General features: G+C 33.0%; 2 protein-coding genes across 23 annotated transcripts; both read right to left on the bottom strand.

Moving 5' to 3' along the window:
- Nucleotides 1–187: 187 nt before the first annotated feature.
- On the bottom strand, nt 188–6299 carry LOC137831872 (putative glucose-6-phosphate 1-epimerase). 6 transcript variants are annotated; one of them, XM_068639751.1, is made up of 10 exons: nt 5657–6299; nt 4062–4157; nt 3304–3517; nt 3038–3112; nt 2370–2426; nt 2124–2287; nt 1831–1965; nt 1119–1221; nt 799–898; nt 188–680 (listed from the first exon to the last, which is right to left on the bottom strand). In XM_068639751.1, exons 3-10 carry the CDS (start codon nt 3412–3414, stop codon nt 472–474), a joined length of 954 nt encoding a protein of 317 aa, XP_068495852.1. In that variant the 5' UTR covers nt 3415–3517; nt 4062–4157; nt 5657–6299; the 3' UTR covers nt 188–471. The 6 variants fall into 6 exon arrangements, with proteins under 6 accessions (XP_068495852.1, XP_068495850.1, XP_068495848.1 ...); XM_068639749.1 differs by lacking the exon at nt 5657–6299 and adding an exon at nt 4839–4857; XM_068639747.1 differs by lacking the exon at nt 5657–6299 and adding an exon at nt 4271–4812.
- Nucleotides 6300–11125: 4826 nt separating this feature from the next.
- Nucleotides 11126–21722, bottom strand: LOC137831868 (common plant regulatory factor 1-like). Of its 17 annotated transcripts, none has more exons than XM_068639729.1 (13): nt 21418–21722; nt 19505–19644; nt 19362–19424; nt 18510–18605; nt 18327–18401; nt 17908–17949; nt 13433–13593; nt 13159–13207; nt 12973–13021; nt 12370–12605; nt 12142–12219; nt 11807–11932; nt 11126–11721 (listed from the first exon to the last, which is right to left on the bottom strand). In XM_068639729.1, exons 2-13 carry the CDS (start codon nt 19565–19567, stop codon nt 11479–11481), a joined length of 1281 nt encoding a protein of 426 aa, XP_068495830.1. In that variant the 5' UTR covers nt 19568–19644; nt 21418–21722; the 3' UTR covers nt 11126–11478. The 17 variants fall into 17 exon arrangements, with proteins under 17 accessions (XP_068495830.1, XP_068495840.1, XP_068495834.1 ...); XM_068639739.1 differs by having other exon boundaries at nt 12370–12602; XM_068639733.1 differs by having other exon boundaries at nt 18513–18605.
- Nucleotides 21723–26896: the final 5174 nt, after the last annotated feature.

The following is a 26896-nucleotide window of genomic DNA, read 5'->3' as shown; positions in this document are numbered from 1 at the left end:
ACAGTATACAAAAGTTAATCTCTGAAAGTTATGTGAAACTTACTAAATTATGCATGTATCACTATAAAATGGAACATAAACAAAAAGGATGCATGATCACATTGTTCTGTAATCACTCGTTTTATCTGTGATTAGGGGTCGATCATAGCCGTTACCATCCAATATAAGCAAATTGGAACACGAAAGCTAAATTATCCATGCCGTGGAACATATCATAAAATCATGGAGAGAATAAACCTACACAACAAATCTAATGTTTAAAGAAGGAGCATCCATAGCAGAACTGAACGAACCAACTAACTAATAACCTGGTAACACTTGAAAGCCATTCTCAAAAAAAACATAGGCCTCTCTAAAGCACTATTTCTAGCCTAAGATCACAATAACATAACTAAAGAACACTATTTCTACAACTAGATGCTACATTGCTGGATGTAGCAGCATAAACTCAGACCCATTTTGTACAATTCCTCAAAGACCACTTCTGTCAAGACCCAGACGATCACTGCAAAAACTTGATGGCACAATCGATAGCTGCAGCCGCCCGGTCCATTCCTCTCCCGGCTTCAAGCTCACCGGTTTCTCTATCACCGACCCGTCAACACAAAGCATCTGTTTGTACTCTTCATCACCAAAATCCACCATTGACTTTGATTTCTTCTCCCATGGATTCCACACAGCTGAACACCATAAAATTTAAGATGAAAAGGACAGCAATTAAATTTTCTGCAACAACTTGAAACCGTATCCATATTTGTCATTTGTTTCTGGAAAAAAATTACTAGTAATAGAGCTTACCAACATCAGGGAGACCTTCCTTCCTTATAACAAATGTTCGCTTCTTCTCGTGATCTAGCACTGCAATTATGTTTGGAGAGCTAAGATAAACTCGATCCACCTGCCATGAAGGAAATATGGATATTCAAAACCTCTTCATTAGCCTTCATTGTGTCAAAACCAAAAGACTTTAGTGGATATTGTATGTGTTTGACAAAACTGCAGCATAGGCCAGGAATATAGTGCTATATTACCTCAACATGAAGCAATAGCTTAAATTGCAGCATGGAAATACAAATATCTACATGTTGTTAACATCAATATAACCTAGAAGGATTTACCTCAGATTCAAATGTTATTGCATCTCCTTGTTCTGTAAATCGCTCCTTTTTGAAAAGGTTGTCTAGGTAATCCAGTGTCTCCAGACCTTCAATCCTTATCTCACTATACAAAATTGTTAATGTGAAGTGAATAATGATTGCCAATCTTAAAATAAAATTCCCTGTTCTAAAACAATCAAAAGAGGGATAGTTCAAATAAAAATATATAAACAAAGCATCTATATAGGCAACAAGCACTGCAAACTGTAGTTTGCTACAAATGCTTACTAATTCTACAGTCTGTAAAAACTTTGTTCTTTCATTACGACTGATCACTTGTTTCATGTTTCCCTATAACTGACCTGAATAAAACTTATATAATTCCAGCATTCAGAGAAGAATCCACCTAATATATAAAGTATCCATGCTAGTTTCAAATGATTAGAGTGTAAGTTTTCAGTAGTTTCTAAAGAAGAGAAACAGTCCTCTAAGACCTGATTGTTTAAAGCCTTCAGCAAACAATTTGTTTAATGTTATATAATATATGCAGAAAATACACGTTTCAGAACAAAAAACAAATATTTGTCTACAATAAATCTTGAACAAGGAAGCATCATTACTGCTAAATAAATTAAGTGTTCCAGTATTCAATTTACTGTGTAAAAGAAAAATGATGGCTGGACATCATCCCACACACTCAGAAAGGCCAAGTACAACAAATAATTATCCATACCTAATGTCAGAAACCAATAAGTAAGTGTGATATGCGAATGAGAAACTAAACGGCTTGCCATTTATATTCCTGACTCTAGATATCAAAGTCAGGTCCCCATCTGTCGCAAGAGACACCCGAAGACGGAATTCAAAACTGGTACAATTATTAAACAGTCGTTAGATTACTACTGCTTGAAGTTTACTGCCAAACACAGGAGAAAGTAATATCAAGTGCATATATGTCAGCTTCAAACTATCAAACGCAGGGAGAGTGGATATCCCTGCTCTACTGTCACACCATGCTATTCATACCTGTGTGGCCAGCACTTCATATCTTCTTCAGATGATTTTAGCACCAGGTCAATGAAGGATTTCCCACTGGAATCATTTCCAGGAAGAGGAGGAGGATTTTCATCAATTGCCCACATTCTATTTCTTGCAAAACCATGCTGCTCCAGCGATCCACAGTTTCCAAACTGTCAAACAAATTCAACTCAAGATATGTAAGTGTGCATGTTACAACTTACAGAAAGTGAACGTATAAAGGAGTAAGCGTACCTGTGGAAAGCACATCGGAATCCCTCCTCGGATTGATTTTGGAGCCTTGAAAATTGCCTACAATCAACGGAAAGTGAAACAAAATAGTTAGTTATTACTACTTGCCTCTTTAAAAAGTATAATTGATTAAAGTTCTATGTTTCTAACAAATCATCATCTGTGAACCAAGGTACCAAAAAGGTAGCCACTTGTTAATATACAACAATTGCAAATCAACATCATCAGTTAGCAAGTTGATTTTCCAGTCAGAGTTTTCATTGAACCAGTATTCAACTACAGTGATTCAAAAGGACAAAAAGCACTACATATCTGCCAACTAATAGTAAAATGAGTCAAATTAATCAACCTCTCCCCACAAAAATAACGAAGTGCAATATTAACCGGTGCACCCTTCTTCCCTGTTTTTCTCTTGCATTGATGTGATTGATGAACAGCATAGAACACTATGATTCATCAACATCCAAACTCTTCTTCAATTTATTAATTATTTGGGCCAGTGACCTTCACATACTAGTTGCAATATAATGCAGATTATCCCAATATGAACTCATTTCAGAAACCAGGATTAAGAAATGTTGACATATTTTCCTTATCAGCGCCGACAACTAACAAATTCATATAATTTGAAAAAGTATAAATTGATTTTTAATCAAAATTGACAGACATACCTTGCTGCTTGTGAACAGAAGTTCTTCCCCATGCTCATTCCGCCATGAAGTGACCTGCGCCCCATGTAAGCTTACCTAATTTCAAGACAAAACAGTTAATCCGAGTACTCATAGTAATTAAATTATGTACTCAAACTAGAAATATCTTTTTACAAACCAATTTATCCACACCCAGAATTGACATTGGATGTTATGGTAAATTTTCAGATCATAACTTCACCAAAATGTTAAAACGGATGCAAAATTTGCAATGAACAAGTTCTCACCCGTGCTGAAGAACCCCTTGGGGTCCGAAGCAGAATTTGATCAATTCCATTCCAGTCCTTAGTAATTTCAGTTGCTGCTCTATAGTCCCATACGGCTGCAGAATGCCCCATTCAAATTAGTGTAGATCCTAAACTTCTTCAGCAAAATCCTATAAAGCTTCTCAATTTCGGTACATGCAAATGCCACAGGATTGAAGGGGTTTCCAGCTCACACCTATACCGTAACAAACCATTGAATTAGCCTCCTCATCGGTTAAAGCCAAAATCCCAACAGCCAATTTCACTCAAAATTTCACCTCACTGGTATGATTCAGATCTACGGAACAATAAACCTATTTAAACAAGAATTAGGAATGTGTGATAGAATTCAATGAAAACTCTAGAAAGCCAAGAGCAGAAACACCACTTTCTGAACATTTGGCAATTGAACACCAATGTACCTGGCACACATCTAAACATGTCCTTGAAACTTGTCAGATTTACAGCAGAAAAAGACAACTAAATCATGAAAAAACTCCGAAAGATTAAAAAACATAATAATTATCAATAAATAAATCACACATACATACATATATACACATACATACACATATATATTACAGCTGTAATAAAATTAAATTTTTCTTTAATATACAATAACCATAATTTCTCCAGGAAAATTCACTCAAGGAAGAAAGACCAAATACTAGAAACTCAAGAGAATACTGAATAATAAATCTTCCATTAACCAAACACTTAGTAATAATAAGTATACTTACTTCAACAATCCGGAATCAGGAATTCTAAGTCTAAACCGACACCAGGTCTTGGATGCAGAGAGAAGCAGCAGTAGAAGCCAGAACAATGCATTACCTCTGTGAAATGAGTTAAGAAATTCACACATCCAATGACACGAGGCAGCACATGTTCATCAAGTACATAGATACATACACGACGAAGAAGAAGCGTTCAAAAAGTTGAAAGGTACCCTTTTCTTAGAAGTATGCATTCAAGACCATACTTGCAATTGAATCAAGAAAAGTTTAAAACTTTCAACAACCCCAAGATTTGAAAAACTAAAAAACTACAGCAAACGGTAGGTGGCAATGTTGTGTGAGGGTGAGATAAAAATTTTACACAAGCTTAAGATAAGGAGCAAAAACCGGTTCTGTAAATTCTGTGTCTCTTGGCTGCTGAAGAGATCTAGTTCTAGGACGTGGAAATACGAGAAGTACAAGTACACATGTACAAACCGTCAAAAAAATTGAACATTTTTTAATGTCAATTAAAGTATAATTATTTTGTGTACAAGATTTAACACGAGAGTAAAATATACACCATTCCAGTACAGGGTTGAAAGCTACTTTTTCTTTGGACTGTGGTGAAGAGAATCAACAGTCACGCACACAACGCAGCACAACACAGCCAACACAACAGAGGGTGATGGATGAATCCATCTGAATATGAAAACGAAAGTAACAAAGAAAACAAATAAGAAAACTTATGTCTTAAACACAGAACACACAACACAGAGCCATCACATCACTTCAACATACTATTATAAGGGCATGCGTAGATGTTCAGTATTTCTTCCAATGAGGTGTGCAAAATGGATTTGTCACCGCAATCCCGGGCTTATCTTTCAATTTCTCTTTCTTTTTCTTTTTACCATTTTTTATTTAATATAATATACTAAGACAGGCCACAAAAAAAAGAAATTGAAGTTCCCACAAAAGAAAATTTTAGTCTAATACATTAATATTATTATGATTATGATTATTTCTTCACGGCTGTTGAATTGAGAGGATAAGGGCGAAGAGACTTCATGGAATTCGACTCTTGAAGTTGTCTGCATCACCGTGAGTATTTTGAACTTTTAGTTAAAATTATTCTATAATAAATCGTTTAGTAATGTTGTCTTCATTGTCTTTTTCACTCTGCACATTTATTTTCTTTCCTGTCTCTTTCAATTATGATTACATACACAATTTTTGCATTTTCTACAACAAAAATATTGTTTTTATCTTTTAACCTTTTCAATATTTTCATTCTACAGTAAACCATTGTAATAAGGTTTAATATTGTAAAAAAAACCTTTGAACTATTTGATTTTTTTGTTAGTGTCATGGAATGGGACGAACAAGACTGAGATGATAAGACTCGGTCTCCTGATCGGATGACCGAGACTCCACGGACAGTCTAGTCGACCGACACATTTAATCAATATTCAAACTAAACCAAAGTCACTGAAACTAAATTACCATTAAAAATTAGGTAATGCAATCATAAGTGTGATTCATCTCACTAATCAGGTTCAATAAGGTAAATTCATTAAAATAATATAAATAACATACATTCAAATGAATAAATTCACCTGAATGTTGAACACCCTTCCAAGACTTGAGAGCTGAAAGAGTAAATAGTGTGAAGACAAGAAAGATCACATCAAGACCCTAACAATATGTCCGAAGAAAGGAAGAACAATATGTCCGAAGAAAGGAAGAAGAAGAATTTTTCAAATTTTTTAGGTCTCATCTTCCTAAAAAATAGTTAGACTCTTAATTAAATTATAATTCATTCTTCGATCTTCTGCAACTTATATAGGAGTACCTGCAATTATTTATATCGATAAAAAAAAATTGGGGATAAGGAGAAAGTAAACTAAATATTTAAAAATATGTTTGGTTTGCTTTATCATGTTTCTAAAATAGTTCTATAGAAAACAACGAAACAACCTTTCACTATGTGTGTGTTTTGGAATGGTGAGTTTAAATTCTAGAATGATGATTTTGAAAAGGAAAACTTTATGAGCATCTTGATGTGAGTGTTGAAGAGTGTGATTAAAAAAAGAAAAAATTGAAGAAATTATGGGAGGAAAGGTGCGGTGTGAAGATTGATGGCAGAGTTGGCAGATAAGAAATTCCTCCCCAAACTTGAAGCTTCCATACTGATTCATTTCAGTGTTTTTGAGTATCAAAGTTTGGATTAAGGTTGAAATATAAGCATGTGTTGAGAGTGATTAATGGCGTAGGGTTTATGTTTGTTTCATAGGAGATGATGCACGTGTTGAGGAATGGGCGTAGCAAACTACCTTCTCATGTAACCAACTACCACCGTCCATAACATGTTTGAGACACATCCTCATCCTTAATGTCCACTAATCAACGACACTGCTTTCCATACCTATCACATCTCCCTCCATCTGTCAGACCGCACCCAGACACAATCCTCAACTCACATATAATAATCATCTATATCTAAATATTAACTATTTCAACTTTATACTCATTTCTATACTTTATAATGCTTTTTACTAAGTCGATGTCGTATTTGTGGATTAGAGATTAGAATAATTTATTGTATATAAGTGAGTTTAAATCTCATCGATGTTATATTTGTTGAAGATAATACATTTATTAGAGATTAAGACAATTTATTGTATATAAGTGAGTGGAAATCTCATCTTATGAGCTGATTTTATGAAATTGAGTTAGATTTAAAATTTATTTTATAATATGGTATCAGAGTCATTTAGAATCTATCTTAACGAATGTTTGTTAACCTTATCAGGCTATCCCTATCAGATCGGTATAGAACCACCCATAATATGTTATCTCACGTTCGATCTGTTTTCCTATAACATTTTCTTCAATTAGTTTCTACAATATTACCATTATCTAAATAGTAGAGATTTAAAAATATAATATATTAATGGATGATAATTATTAATTATTAAAACTGATAATTCATTTTATTTCAATTTCCTTATAAATTAAATTTTATCTTATTATTCATCTTTTACATGTGTATAACTAAGAATAATTCAAAACTCTTATCATATTCACATATATTTGGGGAACTCATTCTCGATAAAAAAAAAAAGACGTAAATAATTTTTTTATCTCCCATTCAAATGAAATTTTCAACCAAATTCATATTTATAAAAATTCAACCTATGTGAAAGAGTTTATAACAATTCACTTAACCTATTTAACCAAGTGAACTACATTTGATTGAAGTATAAATGCATAGATATATGGTTATGAGATTCAATAGTTTAATTATTGGTTCATTTGGGTACACGGGACCTAATGTAAGGTCAATGCACGTGGTCTAGATCTAAGATGAAGTTGTTATTCAACTTCCAATAAGTTCATGCATTTATGAATAAATGATTGAAGAGGAAGCATTTATGTGAGTTAAGTAATATCATTCTTGTTCTTAATGGTATTTACTATTGTTGGTTAACTCTGAATCACGTCAATTCAAATGCACACACTCATGTTTTCGTAATTTTTCTAATTTGTACTGTAAGTTTGTAGCATTGAAAAATCTTTTATTTTAAAAAGTATTCTGATTAGCTTTGGATATGCATTGTGTAACGGTTCATATTGAAATTGATAGATTTGTACATTCACTTTTTTTCTTCTATATATTTCAATGTCCATTGATTTGTATTAGAAGTTTTTGTTTATTTATTTGTTCGTTAGAGTTGAACACAAGACTTGAGAGATTTACGACAGCTGATACACTTTATTCAACCAACATGTATTAGAAGTTTAGAACAAAAGTATATGGAAATTTGAGGTAGTATTTTAATTTTCTTGCACATTTTTCCATGAGTAATGTATAAAGTTAGTGAGACACATTAAAGAAGAGAACACCTGAAATCTGATAAGTCCAATGTGGTAACTGTACAGTACTGAGAACATTGGAGCCATGGGCTTAAATTAAAATAATAAGGCAGTTTCTTCATGCAGCCTTACATTTTTCTTCCTGCATCCTCACAATTTTATAAATCTCACAACTGATCTTCACCTTTTATTTGAAATCAAGATATGGGAGTGTGTTAAAGATTCATCGATCTTCACCTTTTACTTGAAATCAAGATATGGGAGTGTGTTAGAGATTCATCAATGAAGAAGTGAATAATGTTACTTTCCGGATGAGAAGGTATTCTGGAAGCAAAGTTTGCATAAATTGTTAAATCTAGAGGCCTAATTTCTATTACTGATTGATGGATTCAAAATGATTTTTTTATTATGGATTTCTGAATCTAGAATGCCTATTTTGAATTAAATTATGAATTGGCGAATCCAGAATGATTTTTTTAATTATGGATGTTTTGTATTTTTTATTTTGGATTAACATTACCATTCATTATTACAGGAAGCACCAATCCAATCAAGGAAGTTACCGAACACGCAAATTTAAAAATTTACCGGATTTCATAATCTGGAATGCAAAAAATTAAATGTACAGTTTTGTATAGGAACAGTTTTGTCTTTGCACAACATTGTGTGGGTGTAGGAAGAAAAATTTAGGGGTGCAGGAAGAAAATGCCAAATAATAATAGGCTGGACCAATTGGACCTAGTTCAGGCCTGAATGTCTGTGCTGGAGGATTGCATTCTGCACCAAGTAATTTTAAATAACAATTTTGTCCTTCTGAAAAACAAATTATAAGATGTGGGTAGTTTTTTTTTGGAGATTTTTCAGCTGTGGAGCATGTGTAGTATTCTGCACTTCTTTTTATTCTTAGTTAGGGTATGTTTATTGAAAACCCTTATGAGTTTGAGATTCTTTCAAACAGAGCTTCATCTACCATTCCAATTTTTTAGTTCTTAATAAGCTGAAAATACATTTTTTTCTAACATTTTTCACTTTTCTTTATTTATCTCTTTATTTTTAAAAAACTAACACTCTCATTTTGAGATGCTTTGAATTCTATATTCATCACTTTATTTTGAGCACAATGGTTTTCATCTAGATTACTTACCATTTGCAGTTGTCAGACAATTTTTTGAAGTAATAGTTTAAATCTTATTTATTTTACTAATTCACAATTATTTTATTTTTCTAATAAAATAGCTGTTCTTTATTAATCAAAGTTGAATTGAAAGTTTATCAAAGAAAAAGGTTTTTTTTACAAATGTTTTTAAACATGTTTGCTTTTAAATGCTTTTTTTTATTGGAAACACACTTTACGAACAAAAATGTCACCAGACTCCTTATTTTCAAAAGCTATAGATAAATAATTTTAATGGAAAAAAATCAATAAAATCATGTGATTAAAATATGTATAAATGATATTAAAAATTGTTGTGCTGATAAGATTTGTAAAAAAAATGAAAACAAAATTATATTTATTTAAAATATAAAATTACCAAAGGCATTGAATACTATTTTAAACTTAAAACATCTCACTAGCATTTTAGCTTTCAGCTAAATTTTCGTTATGCAATAGGAAAACAATGTTTCCTTTTTGAGCTTTCCAATTGATTTCTTACAAACTCTATCAATTTTATCTTAAAAATACTTTGGTAAATTATATATATTGTCATTGATTTTAATTTCTAACTAAAAACGTATTGGAACAAGTCTGATAATTAAAAAACTAAAGAATATATTAGAATTCTACTTTGTTTAGCACGAATTTAAAATATGAACAAATCATATCATTTAGCAACTAAATCTATTGTTTATTTGTAGTTCAACAATAATGGTACTGGAATGTGACAGTGCTAATTTTGGGGACAACACAGTTATTGTGCTCTCTATTTGGAAGAGAAGTTGAAGTTATGCTTAAATTGCATGGTTCACTGTGGTGCACTATACTACTCGAGAATTACTACATTTTGGTAATATATTGTTTGGTTAAATATATTTTTTTTTCAAAATTAGTTTTAATTTTTGTCAAACTTTACATCAATCACTTTCATAGTATAAATATTTTTGATTGGTGTAAAATTTGGATTAAAGAAAGAAATCAATTTTATGTTATAGTATATTACATCAATCACTTTCATAGGTCTAAAATGTTTGGATTAAAGGAAAAATTTCATAGGTCTAAAATTTTTGGATTAAAGGAAAAAATCAATTTTATGTTATAGTATATTACATCAATCACTTTCATAGTATAAATATTTTTGAATGGTCTCAAATTTGGATTAAAGGGAAAAATAAATTGTGTTTATAGTATATGGTAGAGATTGGTCATTTTTGCTGAGGAAGTTTGATCCTGTTTCTAATTTCTAGCTTTCCCTATTAAGTTATCAGAAAAATAGAAGTGGTGAGGTGCGTTTGTAGTGCACAAGTTGATTATTGGGGCAAACTTTGTCTGGAAACAGTTTTTTGTTTATTTCTTCACTAGCCAACATATTCACTTTCCCTGTTCCTCCCCACTTTTTCCTTGCTTTCAACAAACTTTCTTTTGGTGTTTCTAAAAAAAGTGGTTGACACGTTTGCCTCCTCTTGGATCCATCCTTGACTCAATAAATGTAAAATAAAAGATAGTGTTATTTATACATCATACTGTTGGACAATAAGATGCAGGAAGAGAACTGTGAAATGACGTAAGAATGAGTTAAAAACAAAGGTTGAGTAAGCATCCATCCTAAAATAAAAGTAGGGAACAGTAAATCCATTTTACTACCTACCTTAATTTTGGTGTTCTCCACTACATCTAATATTGTTTTTAAATTGTCGGTGTGTAATTCTATATTTCTTTAAAAAACCACGAACAAACTGAAAACAAGACATATTGCACCGACATTTTTGCCTGACAATTAAAAGCATAAATAGCCATACATAACGTGTAAAGCCACCATTTTTCTCTCTTAAATATAGCCACCAATCCAAAGACTAAATAATAGACCACCCAATACTTTCTATTGTAGGCAACCCGTGTGAAAAGGTGTGCAGCAACAAACCCATCTTGAAAAGTTAGTGAATGGATTTAATTACTTTAAAGTGAAAGAGAACACTCTAAAATATAAAATGCAGATGCTGTTAGTACATTTATGAGTGGAGTAAAAATATAATTGACATGGTGGCGAAATGAATTGATAGCAAAAAAGATAGACCAGAATAACTTTATACCAGATACCGTTGGAAACTCCACACCAATCGTTAATGATACAAACGCAATTATGTAACGGTTTAACAACTCTCTCCAAACTGAAATCTCTAGTTCTCTTCTTCATTTTACAAACTTGGTCATCCACTTTGGTCAAATCTAATAGTAACAGAGATTTTGTCCTAGGTAAACTGACAAGCAATGAATTAGTTCTGATTTTGATGGATTTAGATACTAAAATTCAGCTGATCCATCCCTCTGGAAACTGTTAGCGGTAATTTTGGGCTTGTAATATGCCAAAAGTACCTGATCAGCCAGTACAGTTACTGGTTTTCTGCATCAACCAGCTGCCACAGCATCAGCTCTAGGACTTGTGTCCAGTAGTTGATGCAGCTTTGCACCAGAGTTTGGTTTATTTTCACAAAAACCATTCTCATCCTCCACAGTTCTATCGTTAGAACTGGAATTATTATTCACTCTAGATAGTAAGTTTTCTGTGCTTACAGGTGTAGCCCTCTGACTGTCAATTATGTTCAAAGTTATCTCTTGTGTTTGTCCCAGTTGAGCACTTTTAAGTTTTTCCTGAGTCAGAGACAGGATGACATTCAGCATTAAAAAGTAACACAATGAAATGCATGTCCAATGAGGAATAGGTTGTGAAGAGTACCCTCAATGTTGCATTTTCCACCCTCATTTTCTCAGAACTTTCAGTCAGTCGATTTATTTCTGATTTCAGTGTCTCATTCTCAGTATTCAAGGATTCAACTTTTCGTGCCAGTTCTTCAGTTTCAGCCTGAGCAGCAGGAATGTGGGCATTAGTCATAAGTCCATAGAATACAATCTTTACTTTTGTTTTTTCTGGAGGGTTGCATGCACAGGAATCACGTGCAACAAATGTACAAGTGAGTGATAAAAGAAACTGCTAAATTAGGATTTTTAAATTGACAACCGAAGTAATTGAAGGTTTACAATGTTTTTGAAGAAACCCCACAATATTTATACCTGCTTTCTTAGTCTAGACCTTCTAGCAGATTCTCTGTTAGATTGTTTACGCCTCTCTCGTTTCAGCTCACGCTCATTCTACATAAAACAAAAACATACCCACAAGAATTACTATAGTGTCAGCAAAAAATGAGGATACCACAATATTATTACATGTTTAACACATGTATATATATAAATGAGTATATGATCTAAACTGCTAGGATGAATTATATATGCTGACCATACCTGTAACCAAGCTTCTGCAGGTAATACAGAAGGTTGTGGGGCACTTGTGGTATTTGCTTTAGAATGAACACTGGAAGGATTTCTCAGCTCCAGCACGGTGGTCATACCTGAAGAAACTACAGGTCCAACTATTGTTCCTGCAACACTGGCAGGGGCAACTGCCACGATCTTATTAGAAGCTGCAGTATCTTTAGAAATGGGACTGCTTTGTATCTCAGTTTTCCCTTCTCCATCTGCTAATACAGTGCAGAAAAAAAAAACCCATCAACACAGATTATGTTCAGAACCTACTCTAAAACTTCAGATGCCTGTAATTAAAATAACACACTTTGGCTTGTGAGACATTTAAACAGAAATTGCAATTTGCAACCATGGGACACCAATACCCCATACCGTATTTATCAAACTATCGGTAAATTGAAAACTTCGGCAATTTCACCTTGATGAAAAACTATTTTACAACAGCATCTAATTATGAAGACCCAACTGAATAAACAGATTGGACACCATGTGTAGAGTGATGACAACAGAAGAATAATTGTGATCCCACGACAACTCTATTATTCATCAAGATGTGACACTTGGTGAAGAACAGAGTCATACCAGTGGTCGGTGTTCCCTCACGGCTTCTTTTCCTTCTTGTTTGATTAGCCTGAGCATAAGATGGGCAAATATCATATTTTAATGTTTCAATTTAGTCAAACCATTTTAAAAATAGACTATACGTGAACAATTTCAAAATGGTCAACAAAGTACAGCAAAAAATGCTAATTGCAAGCAAGTTCTCACCCCTGAAGTGCTGCCATCACTTCCATCACTGGAACCCTCAGTATCCACACTGTTCACATCATCAGTAAATTATTCAGTCATCCACAAGACTCCCTTACATAATCTAGTCATGGACCACTATTCTAGACAGGGAGAGGAAGTAGGTTAACTCACTAAAGAGTATCAAATGATAGATTTTCCCCTCTACACCACCCCCATCACAGAGGAGGTGTCTAGAAACTCAGATAACATGCCATTAAAAATATTCATACAAAAAGAGAACAGATCAACAAACCTCTGTGACAGCCTGTTTTCACCTCCACGCTCTACACTTTCATTATGGCCATTGCCTATTGACATTGCAAGTCCATCAAACTCCTTCAATTTCTTCATTAAACCATGATCAGTATTTCCTGATGATTTGAGGGGTGTCTCCATGCTTAAAGGAGTCCCAGCCTGAATTGTTACACCAATTCAAACCAATCATAAATTGATAGTATTCAAGGACTTAGTAAGTTAGAGTGGAAAGAAATAAGTGAAATATATTTCTGAGATATTTTACAAATGTGATTACAGTCTCTATTTATAGACTGTTTTACAACCTAATTAAAGAAAGAAATAATAGGCAATGAAAGCCAGAAATAATGAGTGTTTAAAGCTGTACAAATCAAATCAAATCACTAACAAATCTGTCCTAATAAATATAAAATAGAATCTGCACTTAATTATAACATAATTCTCCTGATTATGCAACACTCCCCCTCAAGTTGGTGAATGTATATCTATCATTCCCAACTTGCAAGTAAGATCTTCGAATTGTTTTGCGGGAAGTCCCTTAGTAAACATATCTGCCAATTGGAGTCTTGAAGGGATGTACTCAGTGGCTATAAGACCATCATCCAACTTTTCTTTAATAAAGTGTCGGTCTATCTCTACGTGCTTTGTTCGATCATGTTGAACCGGATTGTGTGCAATACTGATAGCGGACTTATTATCACATGCCAAACTCATAGGAGCTTCATATTTTATTTTTAGGTCATCAAGTATGATCTTCATCCATAAGAGTTCACACACCCCTTGAGCCATGGCTCTAAATTCTGCCTCTGCACTTGATCTTGCAACTACATTTTGCTTCTTGCTCCTCCATGTCACCAGATTTCCACCCAAGAACATGCAGTAGCCTGTGGTGGATCTCCTATCAACAATCGATCCTGCATAGTCAGCATCAGTATATACTTTCATGGATAAGTTTTCCCCCTTTTTGAATAGCAATCCTTTTCCTGGAGAGGCTTTTAAGTACTGAATAATTTTATCTACTGCTTGCAAGTGTCTTTCTCTTGGATCATGCATAAATTGACTAACCACACTAACTGCATAGGCTATATCTGGCCTAGTGTTTGAAAGATAAATGAGTTTTCCCACAAGTCTTTGATATTGTGTCTTCTCCACTTTTGGGTTTTCCTCATCATTCCCAATCCTATGATTTTGCTCTATTGGCACTCCAGTGGGCTTACAACCCAACTTACCAATCTCTTTGAGAAGATCAAGGATGTATTTCCTTTGAGAAATAAAGATGCCCTGTCTCGAGTAAGCAACCTCTATCCCAAGGAAGTACTTCAGCTTCCCAAGATCCTTCATTTCAAATTGAGCAGCTAGTCTCTCCCTCAAATTTTGTTTTTCAATCTCATCATCACCTGTAATAATCATATCATCTACATAGACCAAAAGTAGAGTGAGTTTACCATTCTGAGAATGTTTTATAAACAGAGTATGGTCACCTTGGCTTTGTCGGTACCCCAAAGATACCATAGCTTGAGTAAACCTTCCAAACCAAGCACGAGGTGATTGTTTAAGACCATATAGGGCCTTCTTAAGTCTGCACGCCTTATTCCCTTCATTAACAATACCATACCCAGGTGGAATCTCCATGTATACTTCTTCCTCCAAGCTTCCATGCAAGAAGACATTTTTAACATCAAATTGATGCATTGCCCAACCAAAGTGTGCCGCCAGGGAGAGAATAATCCTGACGGTATTCATTTTTGCCACTGGAGCAAAAGTCTCCTCATAATCGATCCCATAGGTTTGAGTGTACCCTTTTGCAACCAACCTTGCTTTATACCGATCCAGTGTGCCATCAGACTTATACTTAACTGTGTATATCCACCTACAACCCACTGCTTTCTTATCTTTTGGTCTCTCTACAATCTCCCAAGTCTCATTCCTTTCTAACGCGCTCATTTCTTCATTCATGGCTCGAATCCAGTTATCATCTTTTAAGGCTTCTTGTACCGATGTAGGGATTTTGATAGAATCAATAGCTGAAAGAAAACTCTGGTGCTGCATAGAAAGTTTTTCTGTAGACACAAATTGGGATATAGGATATTTGGCACAAGATCTTTTTTCTTTTCTCAAGGCAATAGGTAAATCATTTAGGTTAGGTTCAAAAGCAGTATTTAAGGTGTCCTCAAGAGTCTCACTGGTATGAGTTCTTACCTCCGGTTCAGACAATTGAAGTTGCTGTTCGACCAGGACGGGTTCTTGTTGCCTTCGCTGATATTGTTTTCCAAAATATTTGTCTTCATTATTCTTCTCTGGTAATGATGTTGGTGCAGGGTCTTTGTCATCCTTCCTAAGAACGAAATCCTGTAACAAAGGAAAAGGTGGCAACTCAAGGTCCTCAGCTTCTTGAATACTCTCCCCCTGAAGCTGAGAACTAGGAAAGAAAGACTCTGTTTCATGGAAGGTGACATCTTTGGAAATATAAACTTTACGACTTTGAGGATGATAACATTTGTACCCCTTTTTGTAGGGGGCATAACCGATGAAGACACATTTGATGGCACGAGGATCTAACTTACCCCGATTAGGACTATGAACATGGACAAAAGCAGGACAACCAAAGACACGATTCTGAAGACTATTCAACATGGGAATAGAAGGATAGAATGTGGTCATAACCTGAATAGGAGTAACACCCTCTAGAACCCGAGAGGGTAATCTATTAATCAAATAAGTGGCAGTCAGGACTGCTTCCCCCCAGTAAGATCTAGGAACAGATGTTTGGAAAAGTAAAGCTCGAGTAACCTCAAGGAGATGACGATTTTTCCTTTCAGCAACCCCATTTTGTTGAGGAGTGTCCACACAGGTTAATTCATGAACAACTCCATTTTCCTCAAGGAACTTGGAAAGGTTTTGGTTCACATATTCTCTTCCATTATCAGAACGCAATCTCTTAATTGAACTTTCAAATTGTGTTTGAATCATTCTGTAAAACTTTACAAACAAGTGAAAAACTTCAGACTTATCTTTCATGAGAAATAACCAAGTAACCCGAGTACAATCATCAATAAATGAAACAAACCATTTTGTACCCGAGATATTAGGAATAGGTGAAGGTCCCCATACATCTGAATGAATAAGATCAAAAGGTTTAGAACTTTTATTACCATTGGGAGGAAAAGTTGTCCGATGGTGTTTAGCAAACTGACAAACATCACAATGAAATGACTCAGCAGACACTTTTGTAAATAAAACAGGAAATAAGGACTTTAGGGTACTAAATGGAGGATGACCAAGACGTCTGTGTTGAAGCCATATCTGAGAGGATGACCAAGATTCACGACCTTGCTGAAGATTAGAAGTGTGTGCCTGTAGTCTAGCACCCTTTTTACTTTCTTCATGCTGTAAATAATATAACCCGCCCTGCTCTTTAGCAATTCCAATAGTCTTCCCCGTGACAAGATCCTGAAAAACACAATGGGAAGGGAAAAATACCACTGTACAATTTAAATCTTGGGTAATCTTTTGAATAGACAAGAGGTTATTGGATAGTTTGGGAACATGAAGCACATTTTTTAAAGGAAATGAAGGTTGAAGGTGAATGTTACCACGACCATTAATGGGGGTAGTGGAACCATTAGCAATAGTAATATATGGCTTACCGGATAAAGTAGTGTAGGATGAAAAAGAAGAGGAATGAGGTGTCATATGATCAGTAGCACCAGAGTCTATAATCCAGATATTTTCAGTACTAGAAGCATTAAAGGATAAAAAACTAGAACTCTTACCACTCATAGTAAAGGAACAATAGCTAGATGGCTTACTAAGGGAGTCCATGAGAGTTCAAAACCAACTGAGTTTTTCAGATTGGCAAAATTTGATCCTGTTCACACACACAGGAAAAAAAATCTGCCGGAAAAATTTTCCGGTGGCGGTTTCAGGCGGCCAGCGGCGGTTTCCGGCGAGCAGTGGCAGTTCCGGCGAGCGGTGCAGTTTCCGGCGAGCGACGGCAGTGGTGGTCGGTGGTGGTCAATGGTGCAAGGTGGTGGTGGTGGTCAATGGAGAAAGGATAAGGAAAATAGAAAGTTGCAGCAATGAAGGCTGTCCAACAAATAATTGCAGCAATGAAGGCTGTCAAGGAAAATGATTACAGCAATGAAGGCTAAAAAAAAATTTGCGGAAGCAGAGTCTCCTAGATCAGGAGCTCTGATACCAAGTGGAAAGAAATAAGTGAAATATATTTCTGAGATATTTTACAAATGTGATTACAGTCTCTATTTATAGACTGTTTTACAACCTAATTAAAGAAAGAAATAATAGGCAATGAAAGCCAGAAATAATGAGTGTTTAAAGCTGTACAAATCAAATCAAATCACTAACAAATCTGTCCTAATAAATATAAAATAGAATCTGCACTTAATTATAACATAATTCTCCTGATTATGCAACAGTTAGTAAGAGTTGGTTTCGGATGAAATTAAAACTTACAGCTGGTGAAGATGGAATTCCTTGACTATGTGTATGTGGCCCCTATATTTTGTAAATAAAACTCATAAGAACATGCCTCAAAATTCCTACCAATAGAAACATACTTCTATAGGAAGAAAAGTCTTTTATTGCCCATTTTATAGGCTATAAAATAAATCAAGATTTTATTATATTAAGGTTATCCAAGCATGGAGAGGTTAAGCTGCCAGGTACAAATAACTGTGAAATTACCAAGGGCCAACAGAACCAGCAGAATCACATCATACTATATTCTTAACATCTGTCATCCTTCCATTTTCAACACATCATAATAAATACACCAATTCTCAGACCAGAGAAAGAACACTAGTTCCAACAACAAAAAATGTTAATTAAACAAGCATAAAAGAAAAAAGTAAATTGCAATAATGCTAGCTTACAATTGGAACTGCAGGGTAAACCCCTCCATGTGAATAAATTGCTGCATAAGGAGGCCCATAAGGTGGCATCATAGGCTGGAAGAAATAATGTCAGAATGTTACTCATCCTTGTCATCTAGAATACATGCAAAAAACAAAGAATGGCATTCATAGAACATACAAATGATTGCATTGAGATACTACTACCTGTGGTCCCCACATGTATGGGTGAGGAGCGTGACCAGAAGCCACAGCCGAGTTGTAGTATGGTGGCATGGTGACTCTTGGCCCATAGTATGCCTGGAGATATAAATAGCAAACATTTAAAATCATAATAGAGTCACTATTCCCTAATTAGAGGGCAAATATGGTTGAAAACATGCACGATGAATAGATTTGAAGGGATAAAAATTAATAGTCTCATACCATCAAATCTATATTACTTTTAATGACTAACCAATCTAGGGGCAAAGCACATCTCATCCTAGATATTGCCACAACTGATTGCCAAAATCAGTAGCAATGCAGGGCATAATTTCAGTTTGGTAATAATTAGGGAAACATACTGATAGCAAATCACAAAATACAGACTAGGTAATAAAATGGACCAAAGGAATGGCCCTCTAATACTAATATTCAGAGAGAATGGTCAATAACTCAAAAGAGGGAATATAAACAGCTTTCTTCTGTTCATTGCTTCGTCCAGTAAAAAAAATGGAAATACACAAACAGTATTTTTAAATATAAAGATAGAAGGTGTCTTCCTAGGAAGATGTAGTTGCAGATCATTTCACTTTGAAACATTGAAGAAATAACACAATGAGGGTAATGTTCTCCAGTTGTCAGTGTTAAGTTAAGACAAAATCATTAGCAAAAAATCTTCAAAGAGAGCGAAGAAGCCAGAAGATAATCAAATAATTGACATAGTTAGAATAGTACAGCTTAAACTACTATAATTTGAGAGTATTAGTTTACATTGAAGCTAGCTAACAAGAAACTACTATGAATACTTCATTCACCAACACACAAAATAATTCAAGGCAAAAAGTAGGTAACCTGCATGGCTGCCCAATCAGGATATACATGAATATTGGGCTGGTTGGTCTGATTGGCCTGATCCTGTTGACAAGTTTAAACAGCATTAAAATTCAAGCTTGTTACAAATTTGTCAACAACCAGATACACTCTTTTAAACTCACCATTGTTACAGGTGAAGAAGGCTTTTCGGTCTTGGTAGATTTCTCTTCCTCATTGTTTCCCATTGTAAGCTCCAAATAGAGAGCACTACTAAGTCAAATAATGTATAAGGAGCTTTGTTACTTCTGGAAAAATGTCTTAACTGCATTCACAGGAGGCATGTTCAGCTTGTTAATTGATATCAGCAAGAAAATGTCACAAGGAAATTAATAACTGACATTTAAAATCTACATATCGTCCAATATATTCTTGGCAACCAAGATAATACAATGCAATGTTTACTGATTATAAACGGTTTACTGTTGTAGATAAGTTATACATGAAAGTATATAACACAATAGCAAAGGGGAAGGGCGATTCCAGCAATTGCAAAGCAATTTCAAATAAATACCTGATAAATCAACTCAAGAAAAAAGGGGGGGAGCTAAACAAAGATGCAGGACTAATATACATCATTATTTCATCGAAGGAATTGATGTTTTAGAAGCCATATAACAGCTGCTGGAAATCTGATTCACCACAAACATATAGTGCACAGCAATAGCAAAGGGGAAGGGCGATTCCAGCAATTGCAAAGCAATTTCAAATAAATACCTGATAAATCAACTCAAGAAAAAAGGGGGGGAGCTAAACAAAGATGCAGGACTAATATACATCATTATTTCATCGAAGGAATTGATGTTTTAGAAGCCATATAACAGCTGCTGGAAATCTGATTCACCACAAACATATAGTGCACAGCAATTTCTGCTATCTAGTTTACCTTCCAAGCTAGCATAACATAGCACCCTACAAAAAATCCAATTTCCTAAATGGAAAATTGAATGGGTTAATTTTCCATCTCCAATATAACCTTCAGATGAGATTCAACGAGTCTCACATGAAAAATCTAGAACCCACCAAAGATGACCATCCTGATATAGCTAAGTAATTCAGGATGGAGTTGGCAAGGTGAAACACGTTTCAAAACAAGTCAGAATCACCGACTGATCTATACCGATGAGCAGTTCAACAGTGAAAAAAAATGACATGATTTCATAATTAATTAGAGACGAAGCAAATGCTTAAGGAGCAGAGGGGGACCTAAAGATACTACTGGGCCATCAGAGAAGGTACCAACACAGAGTTCAACTTTTCTGGTTCCTTGTTTTAGAGAAAGTGAGATTTCAGAAAATACCTTTCAGGAAAGGCTGCAGTATTAATGGTAAGCTACAGATAGATAATTCAATCCAAAGTAGACGCAAGAGTCAAAGACAGAATGGTAAAGGGTCAATTTTGTCTTTTGAGCACTCCACAAGCCGTATGGAAAGGGAAGAACACACGCAACAGACCATACTATAATCCCTCCCAGCAACACCACCCCTTAGCTAAATGACAAAAATACCCTTCCAAAGCAAACATTTCTCACTTTCACACGAATCAAGGAAGCTGAGAAAACGAGTGAAACTCCTTAATTAGCCAAAATATTTTAGCCCCGATCCAGAGACCCTCTTCAGTTACAGGAAAACGAATTTCACAAAAATAGCATGAGGCCAAAAAAAGGAAAATAACATCCACGTGAAATGAAAAACGTTTCACTGAGCAAATCAACACAGAGAAAGCACACAAACTCCAAACTCTCACAGATGCAAAAACGAGATCCAGATGAACCCCAATTCTAACCATCTTGTTTAATTATGCAAAAATTCAAATAAAAAAAAAGGAACAGAAAATTTACGGTATCCTCAAGTTCTCTTGGTGTTTCCAATGAACAAAAATCTAAACTGAAAAGCATATAAACTGTTCCTCTTCCACACAGTCTCCAATCATGAAACAACTTCAAATTTTCACGCATACATAGTTTTCACATACCCTGATATAAAAAAGCATTAAAAATCAAAACTTTCGACCAACGGCACTGCAGAATTCCACGTACCTCACCACATACCCAATTGGCCAATTGTTATCCTCACTCACAAAACAACGAGCCAAAAAAAAACATAAAAACACAAGGGAAAAACTACTCCTGGTAGCTCCGAGTATCCTAAAAAAAGGGTCTAAGGTATGGAGAAGCAATTAATTGAGGTGGTAAGTGTGCATTTTCTCTCTCTAAAAAACGAGGGAAACACAGTGTGGCTTGACGCAAAGATGGGGTATGGTGGTGGTGGTGGTGACAAGAAGGGAAGGAAGGAGCGCGAAGGCGAAGTCCACGTCACCACACACGTGTCGTATGTGGAATTCGGCGTATACGTATATAAGAGCGTATATACGGTGTGGGTCGTGGTTGTTGGTTGAGGTGGCCATTTGTTTATTCCAACGTCACCAGAGCCGTACACGTGGTGCTCAGGGAATCCATCTACGCGTCTTGTGCTAGGGTCCAGCCTAGCTAAGCCACACCACCACCCTCTTGTCATGTGCCTTACGTGCCCTTTCAGAATCACGTTATCAATTATATTAATTTATTATTAATACTCTCATCCCATTAAACTAAATTGAATAGCTCATTTGGAATCCACCAGTAGCCACTTATGATCAATTTTCCTCACGCACGCACGCTCGCCCCGATACTGTTTCTGATATTTTCCTTCACACATAACTGCATCATATCTTCTTTTCTTCTTTTCTCTTTAATCCCTTTTCAAACTTTTAGCTCTAACCTATGGTAAACCCCGCAATTTTTTAAATTCCCTTTCATGGCCAAGGAAAATTAGGGCTCAAAAGTGTCTTTTCATGCTTAATAATGCCCAGAAACTGCCATGTCTCCTCCATTAATTTAACTGCTCCTTCACAAATTAAACATGGCAATTGTATTATGGTGCTGCTGCAGAGATGCTGACTGCTCGAACAGAAAGCTGCATAATCCATATATATGCCTAATGAGACCGCAGAAATAAAAAGTGGCATCAATAATTTCACAGCACTTCCATTCTCCCTGTAGTGGCTCTGGATTTTGCGCAAAAGTTGTTATCTTATGTACCAATAGATTTTCTCTCAGTTTTTTTTTAATAGGATTTCAGAAAGATAGATTTTTTTTTAAGTGGTTGAATTAAAAATCTATGTATGATTAAAAAATATTACATTAACTATTACTGGTTGAATATATAAATATAAGTACATATTAATTTAATTTTAAGTTATAAAAAACTGAACTACAAGTTAGTATACTAGTACAGAAAAAAAATGTTTAGGTTTTAAGATAAAATTGTATTATATCGGTAATTAGTAATAACAGTGAAGCTAGTTTTTGTAAAGAACAAACTTAAAATTAAGTTACTAACATGTATTAATACTTTGAAATATATTAGTGAATTAAAATTTTAAATAATATGATGGATCTTTGTCGATTTGCTCAAATACGATGAATTTAAAAAGTACAGATTTGTTTTTTAAATTCAAACATTTCTTGTCTTGTATACTAAGAGAAAAACAAAAAGTTAACCATGTTATTGACTGGTCCAATCTTGAATCATGTCTTACACATTACTATTTATGTGCATTTTTGTTAAAATTGTGTTATTCATTCAATGCGATGAAATGTATTATTTTTTACAAGTGTAAATTTCTATGTAATATATATTTATATGTTAAAATATTTAAACTAAAAGGATCTTTTATATATATATATATATATATATATATATATATATATATATTCACCCTCACCTATAAAATATAAATAGCGGCACTGTAGCCCACTTATTTCAATAATATTTGTAATTATTATTGAATATTTTATCTTGTAACCCAATTTGCAATGTACTCATTTGGGAGAGAACAATTGTTGTTAAAGGGGTTTGGTCCAAAAACTACTACTTGTTTGTATAAAAATAAATACCAATTCTAAACAAGTGGCTTACGCTCATTTTTTTTATAAAACTACTGGAATAATTTGAATTTATAAAATGTAGAAACTGCTATGGGACTATCAATAATTAAAATAAAAAATAACTAACTTGGGTAATCTTTGTATAAGTATATATAAGAATAGGAAGATTTTTTTTTTCACAATCAACGTTCTTACATTTCTCTTATTTGTTTTTTTTTTAATTTATTTCATCCTTTTACTTGTTCTCTTCTGTTTATATTTCTACTCTTATTCAAATCCTCAAGTTTTTCTTGTAATTTACTTTTATGTCATGGATCGAATAAAATAAAAAATTAATATCAAATCTTCTAATTCCTTTATTTTCACTAAACTCGTAAAATAACCCAGAATATATTTCATTTTTTTATTTTTTATTCTCTTGTTTTTATTTCAATTACATAAACAATTACATTTTCAATGTATTTAGTATAGATAATCTTGTCACAAAATTAAAAAACATTATTTTGAATATGAAGTTTCATTTTTTTTTTCATTTTAAGATCACGTAACATTACACTCAACAGAAAAGAAAAGAAAAAATAGGTTTGCTTCTAAAGAAGATAAAATTTTTCATCTAATTATAATTATATATTTTAAAAGATACAGTTGTAAATAACCGGAAAAAATCATTTAAAAAAAATTAAAAATAACAAAAAATAATATTTTTTTTAAACTTAAAATCAAGTATAATGAGTATTGTGATATTTTCAAACAAGAAAGTCAACGCAATTGAAAGCTTGGTAAAAGATGAATGAAGTAGGTTGAAAAAATTGTAGAATGTTGCAGTTTATCAAAGAAAGAACAGTGATGGTTCTGATTTGACTTAAATATTTCAAAAGTCTTTATAAAAATCAGCATGATTTGAAATGCGACGATATATTGCATGTGGTGGAATGGAAGTGTACAATATGGTAGCAAATAATGTAAATACTTCTGTTACTATTTTTGAATGAAAGTATATTAAATTATTTTTTCAACCGTTGATAAAAAATGAAAATAAAGTAACATGAAGAAAAGGTAAATATAATAAAAGTTTTGGGATATGGAAGGTTGAAAATAGTGAGGGAGAAATATAGTATATAATATAATTTGTGGTGATCCATGTCATGTGTGATGTCTGACATATCTGTCCATTGACTCACACCTTCTATTCCAACTCATCCACACTGTCCTCCTTGGATCTGGGACCCACTCCTTCCTACATCACAATCACACTGTATTTTCCACCCAATCAAATTCACCTAATTCAATTAAATTCGTCAAGTAAAAAATCATAAATACTAATTTCAAATAAATTATATATTAAAAAATATGTTTTATATCTAATTCAATCTTATATTATTTGTAGTTTAATTATTAATATTTTGAAAAACTATAAAGTATTTTTTATTGAAAAACTAGACAACAGTTACTTACAAATTTAAAATGATGACAGATATTTAAAATTTGAATATAAAGCTATTTTTAATATAAAGTAGATTAAAAGTTAAAATATTTTTAAAATTTATATAGTTATACACAAATTTTCCATTTTGACGTAAGTTTACTAAATTTAGAATAGTATATTTAGTTGGACGAGCATCAGCAAGCCTTTACAAAATTGTACTGTATGGAATATCACCATACAATTTGAGTTTTGAATCACATGTGAGTTTAAAGCCAAAATTTGTATATTGTAAAAATATTAGTTACTTTACTTTTTTATATTAACTTAATTATGTTATTATTACTGTATTGTAAATGTTCACATAAAGACATAGGAGATGATATATGAAATTTGTCAAATTAAATTACTTTCACTAAAATTCTTAATTTTATACGACTTAATATTTTGTTTTCCTTAAAAAATATTAGACATAAACTTATAATAATCAAAATCATTTTAGTTATACATAATACCTATTCTATTATCTATGTTATTCAAGGAAGTTGAGCGCACTTAAACTAAACTTTTATTTTTCATTATAGTTTATTGCTTACTCAAACATATAAGGTTTATTTTTCAATATTAATATATTTTCCTAATTAAATAAAGTAATTGAAATTTAATTTATTTATTTGATTTTCTTAATTTAAACGCACAAAACCTTATAAGGTTTAATTATTGTCTAAACTATATGATAAATACTTCATTATTTGTAGGTTGTGACAAATTTCTTGCTTAGGTTTTTAATTTTAATTAAAAAATGTAGAAAGAGAAGTGGGGTTGTGTGGCAGTGTGGGCACCAAGGTATTGGATTTTTCTAGATAAATCTTCTAAGTCACCCACGCGTCACTTCCATCAACATGATACCACGTGGTCGCCAATTTTTTACTGTTGCAGAGGAACCTTTCCACCTGTTTCATAAAAAAAATTAAAACAAAATTAACTTTATTAAAAAGTGATAAAAAAGATTCAATGTACTCTGTTAATCACTTTATAAACCAATTATTATTTTATAATTGATAGTTATCACATATTATTTTGCTATAAAAGATAAAGCCTAATAACATAATATATTCATTTAATAGAGTAATAATCCATATTTTTTATGCAACACATTACAATTTTTAATATTTTTTTAATATTATTCAATTCTAAACTTATCTTTTATTACATATATTTATTTTTAAACTCATTACATAAAAAATTATATACAACTTAGAATTATCAAAATATCATTTTCCTACTTTGAATCATAATGGATAAAATATGGACCAAGGAGGAGAAAGATTTCAAGTAAATATCAAGGATAAATGGAGCATTTTAAAAGTTGAGAGTGCAATTAGATATTATGAGACTGTAGGAAGCAAAACCATTTTTGAAATATAGCACGGATTGGGTAGGCCCTTGGGCCTATATTCAATAAAAGACAAATAAACTTTTTAACTAAGGAAATGCGTAACTATTTTGCTAAGTATAGCTCCGTCGTAAGTTTAGGTTATTTTAAACCAAAATAGCCCTCATAAAAATACGATTTTATCTTCTTTGTATCATAATTAATTCAATTAATACAAAAAAATATTACTTTCTAACTTAATTAATTATTTTTAATTTAATGTGTACTGAATTGTTTGCATGATACCATTACAAAAACGTAATTACAATTGCTAAAATATTTCAATATATATATATATATATATATATCCTTTTGATACATTATAATTCACAAATTTAAATTATAATTGTGCATTATACGAAAATTAATTCAATGATAATAATATTACAAATTATAATATTATAATTTTCCGAAATTAAATCTATTTAAAATATTAAAAGCATAAAAAATCTAATGCAATACAAAATCATCTTTCATTTTGCATCAATAATTAATGCAAACATGTTTCTGTTGGATATATTGCTAGGAAAAATGTTTCCATGTCAGTTTGTTACATGGAAATTTAATTTTGTAAATCATACTCACATAAATTTAAGAAACAAACAAAACAATTGAAAATTAGTTTATATATATACTGTTTTTAGCCTAAAAATCTATTTTTTATTTTCCCCTTTAATTTTTTCTATTGAGAAGATTTCACACAAAAATTGTCCGAACATATCCTTACTTGT

The sequence above is a fragment of the Phaseolus vulgaris genome, chromosome 6, assembly GCF_000499845.2.
Source record: "Phaseolus vulgaris cultivar G19833 chromosome 6, P. vulgaris v2.0, whole genome shotgun sequence".
Lineage (NCBI taxonomy): Eukaryota > Viridiplantae > Streptophyta > Magnoliopsida > Fabales > Fabaceae > Phaseolus > Phaseolus vulgaris.
This window is presented reverse-complemented; position numbering and strand designations above follow the sequence as displayed.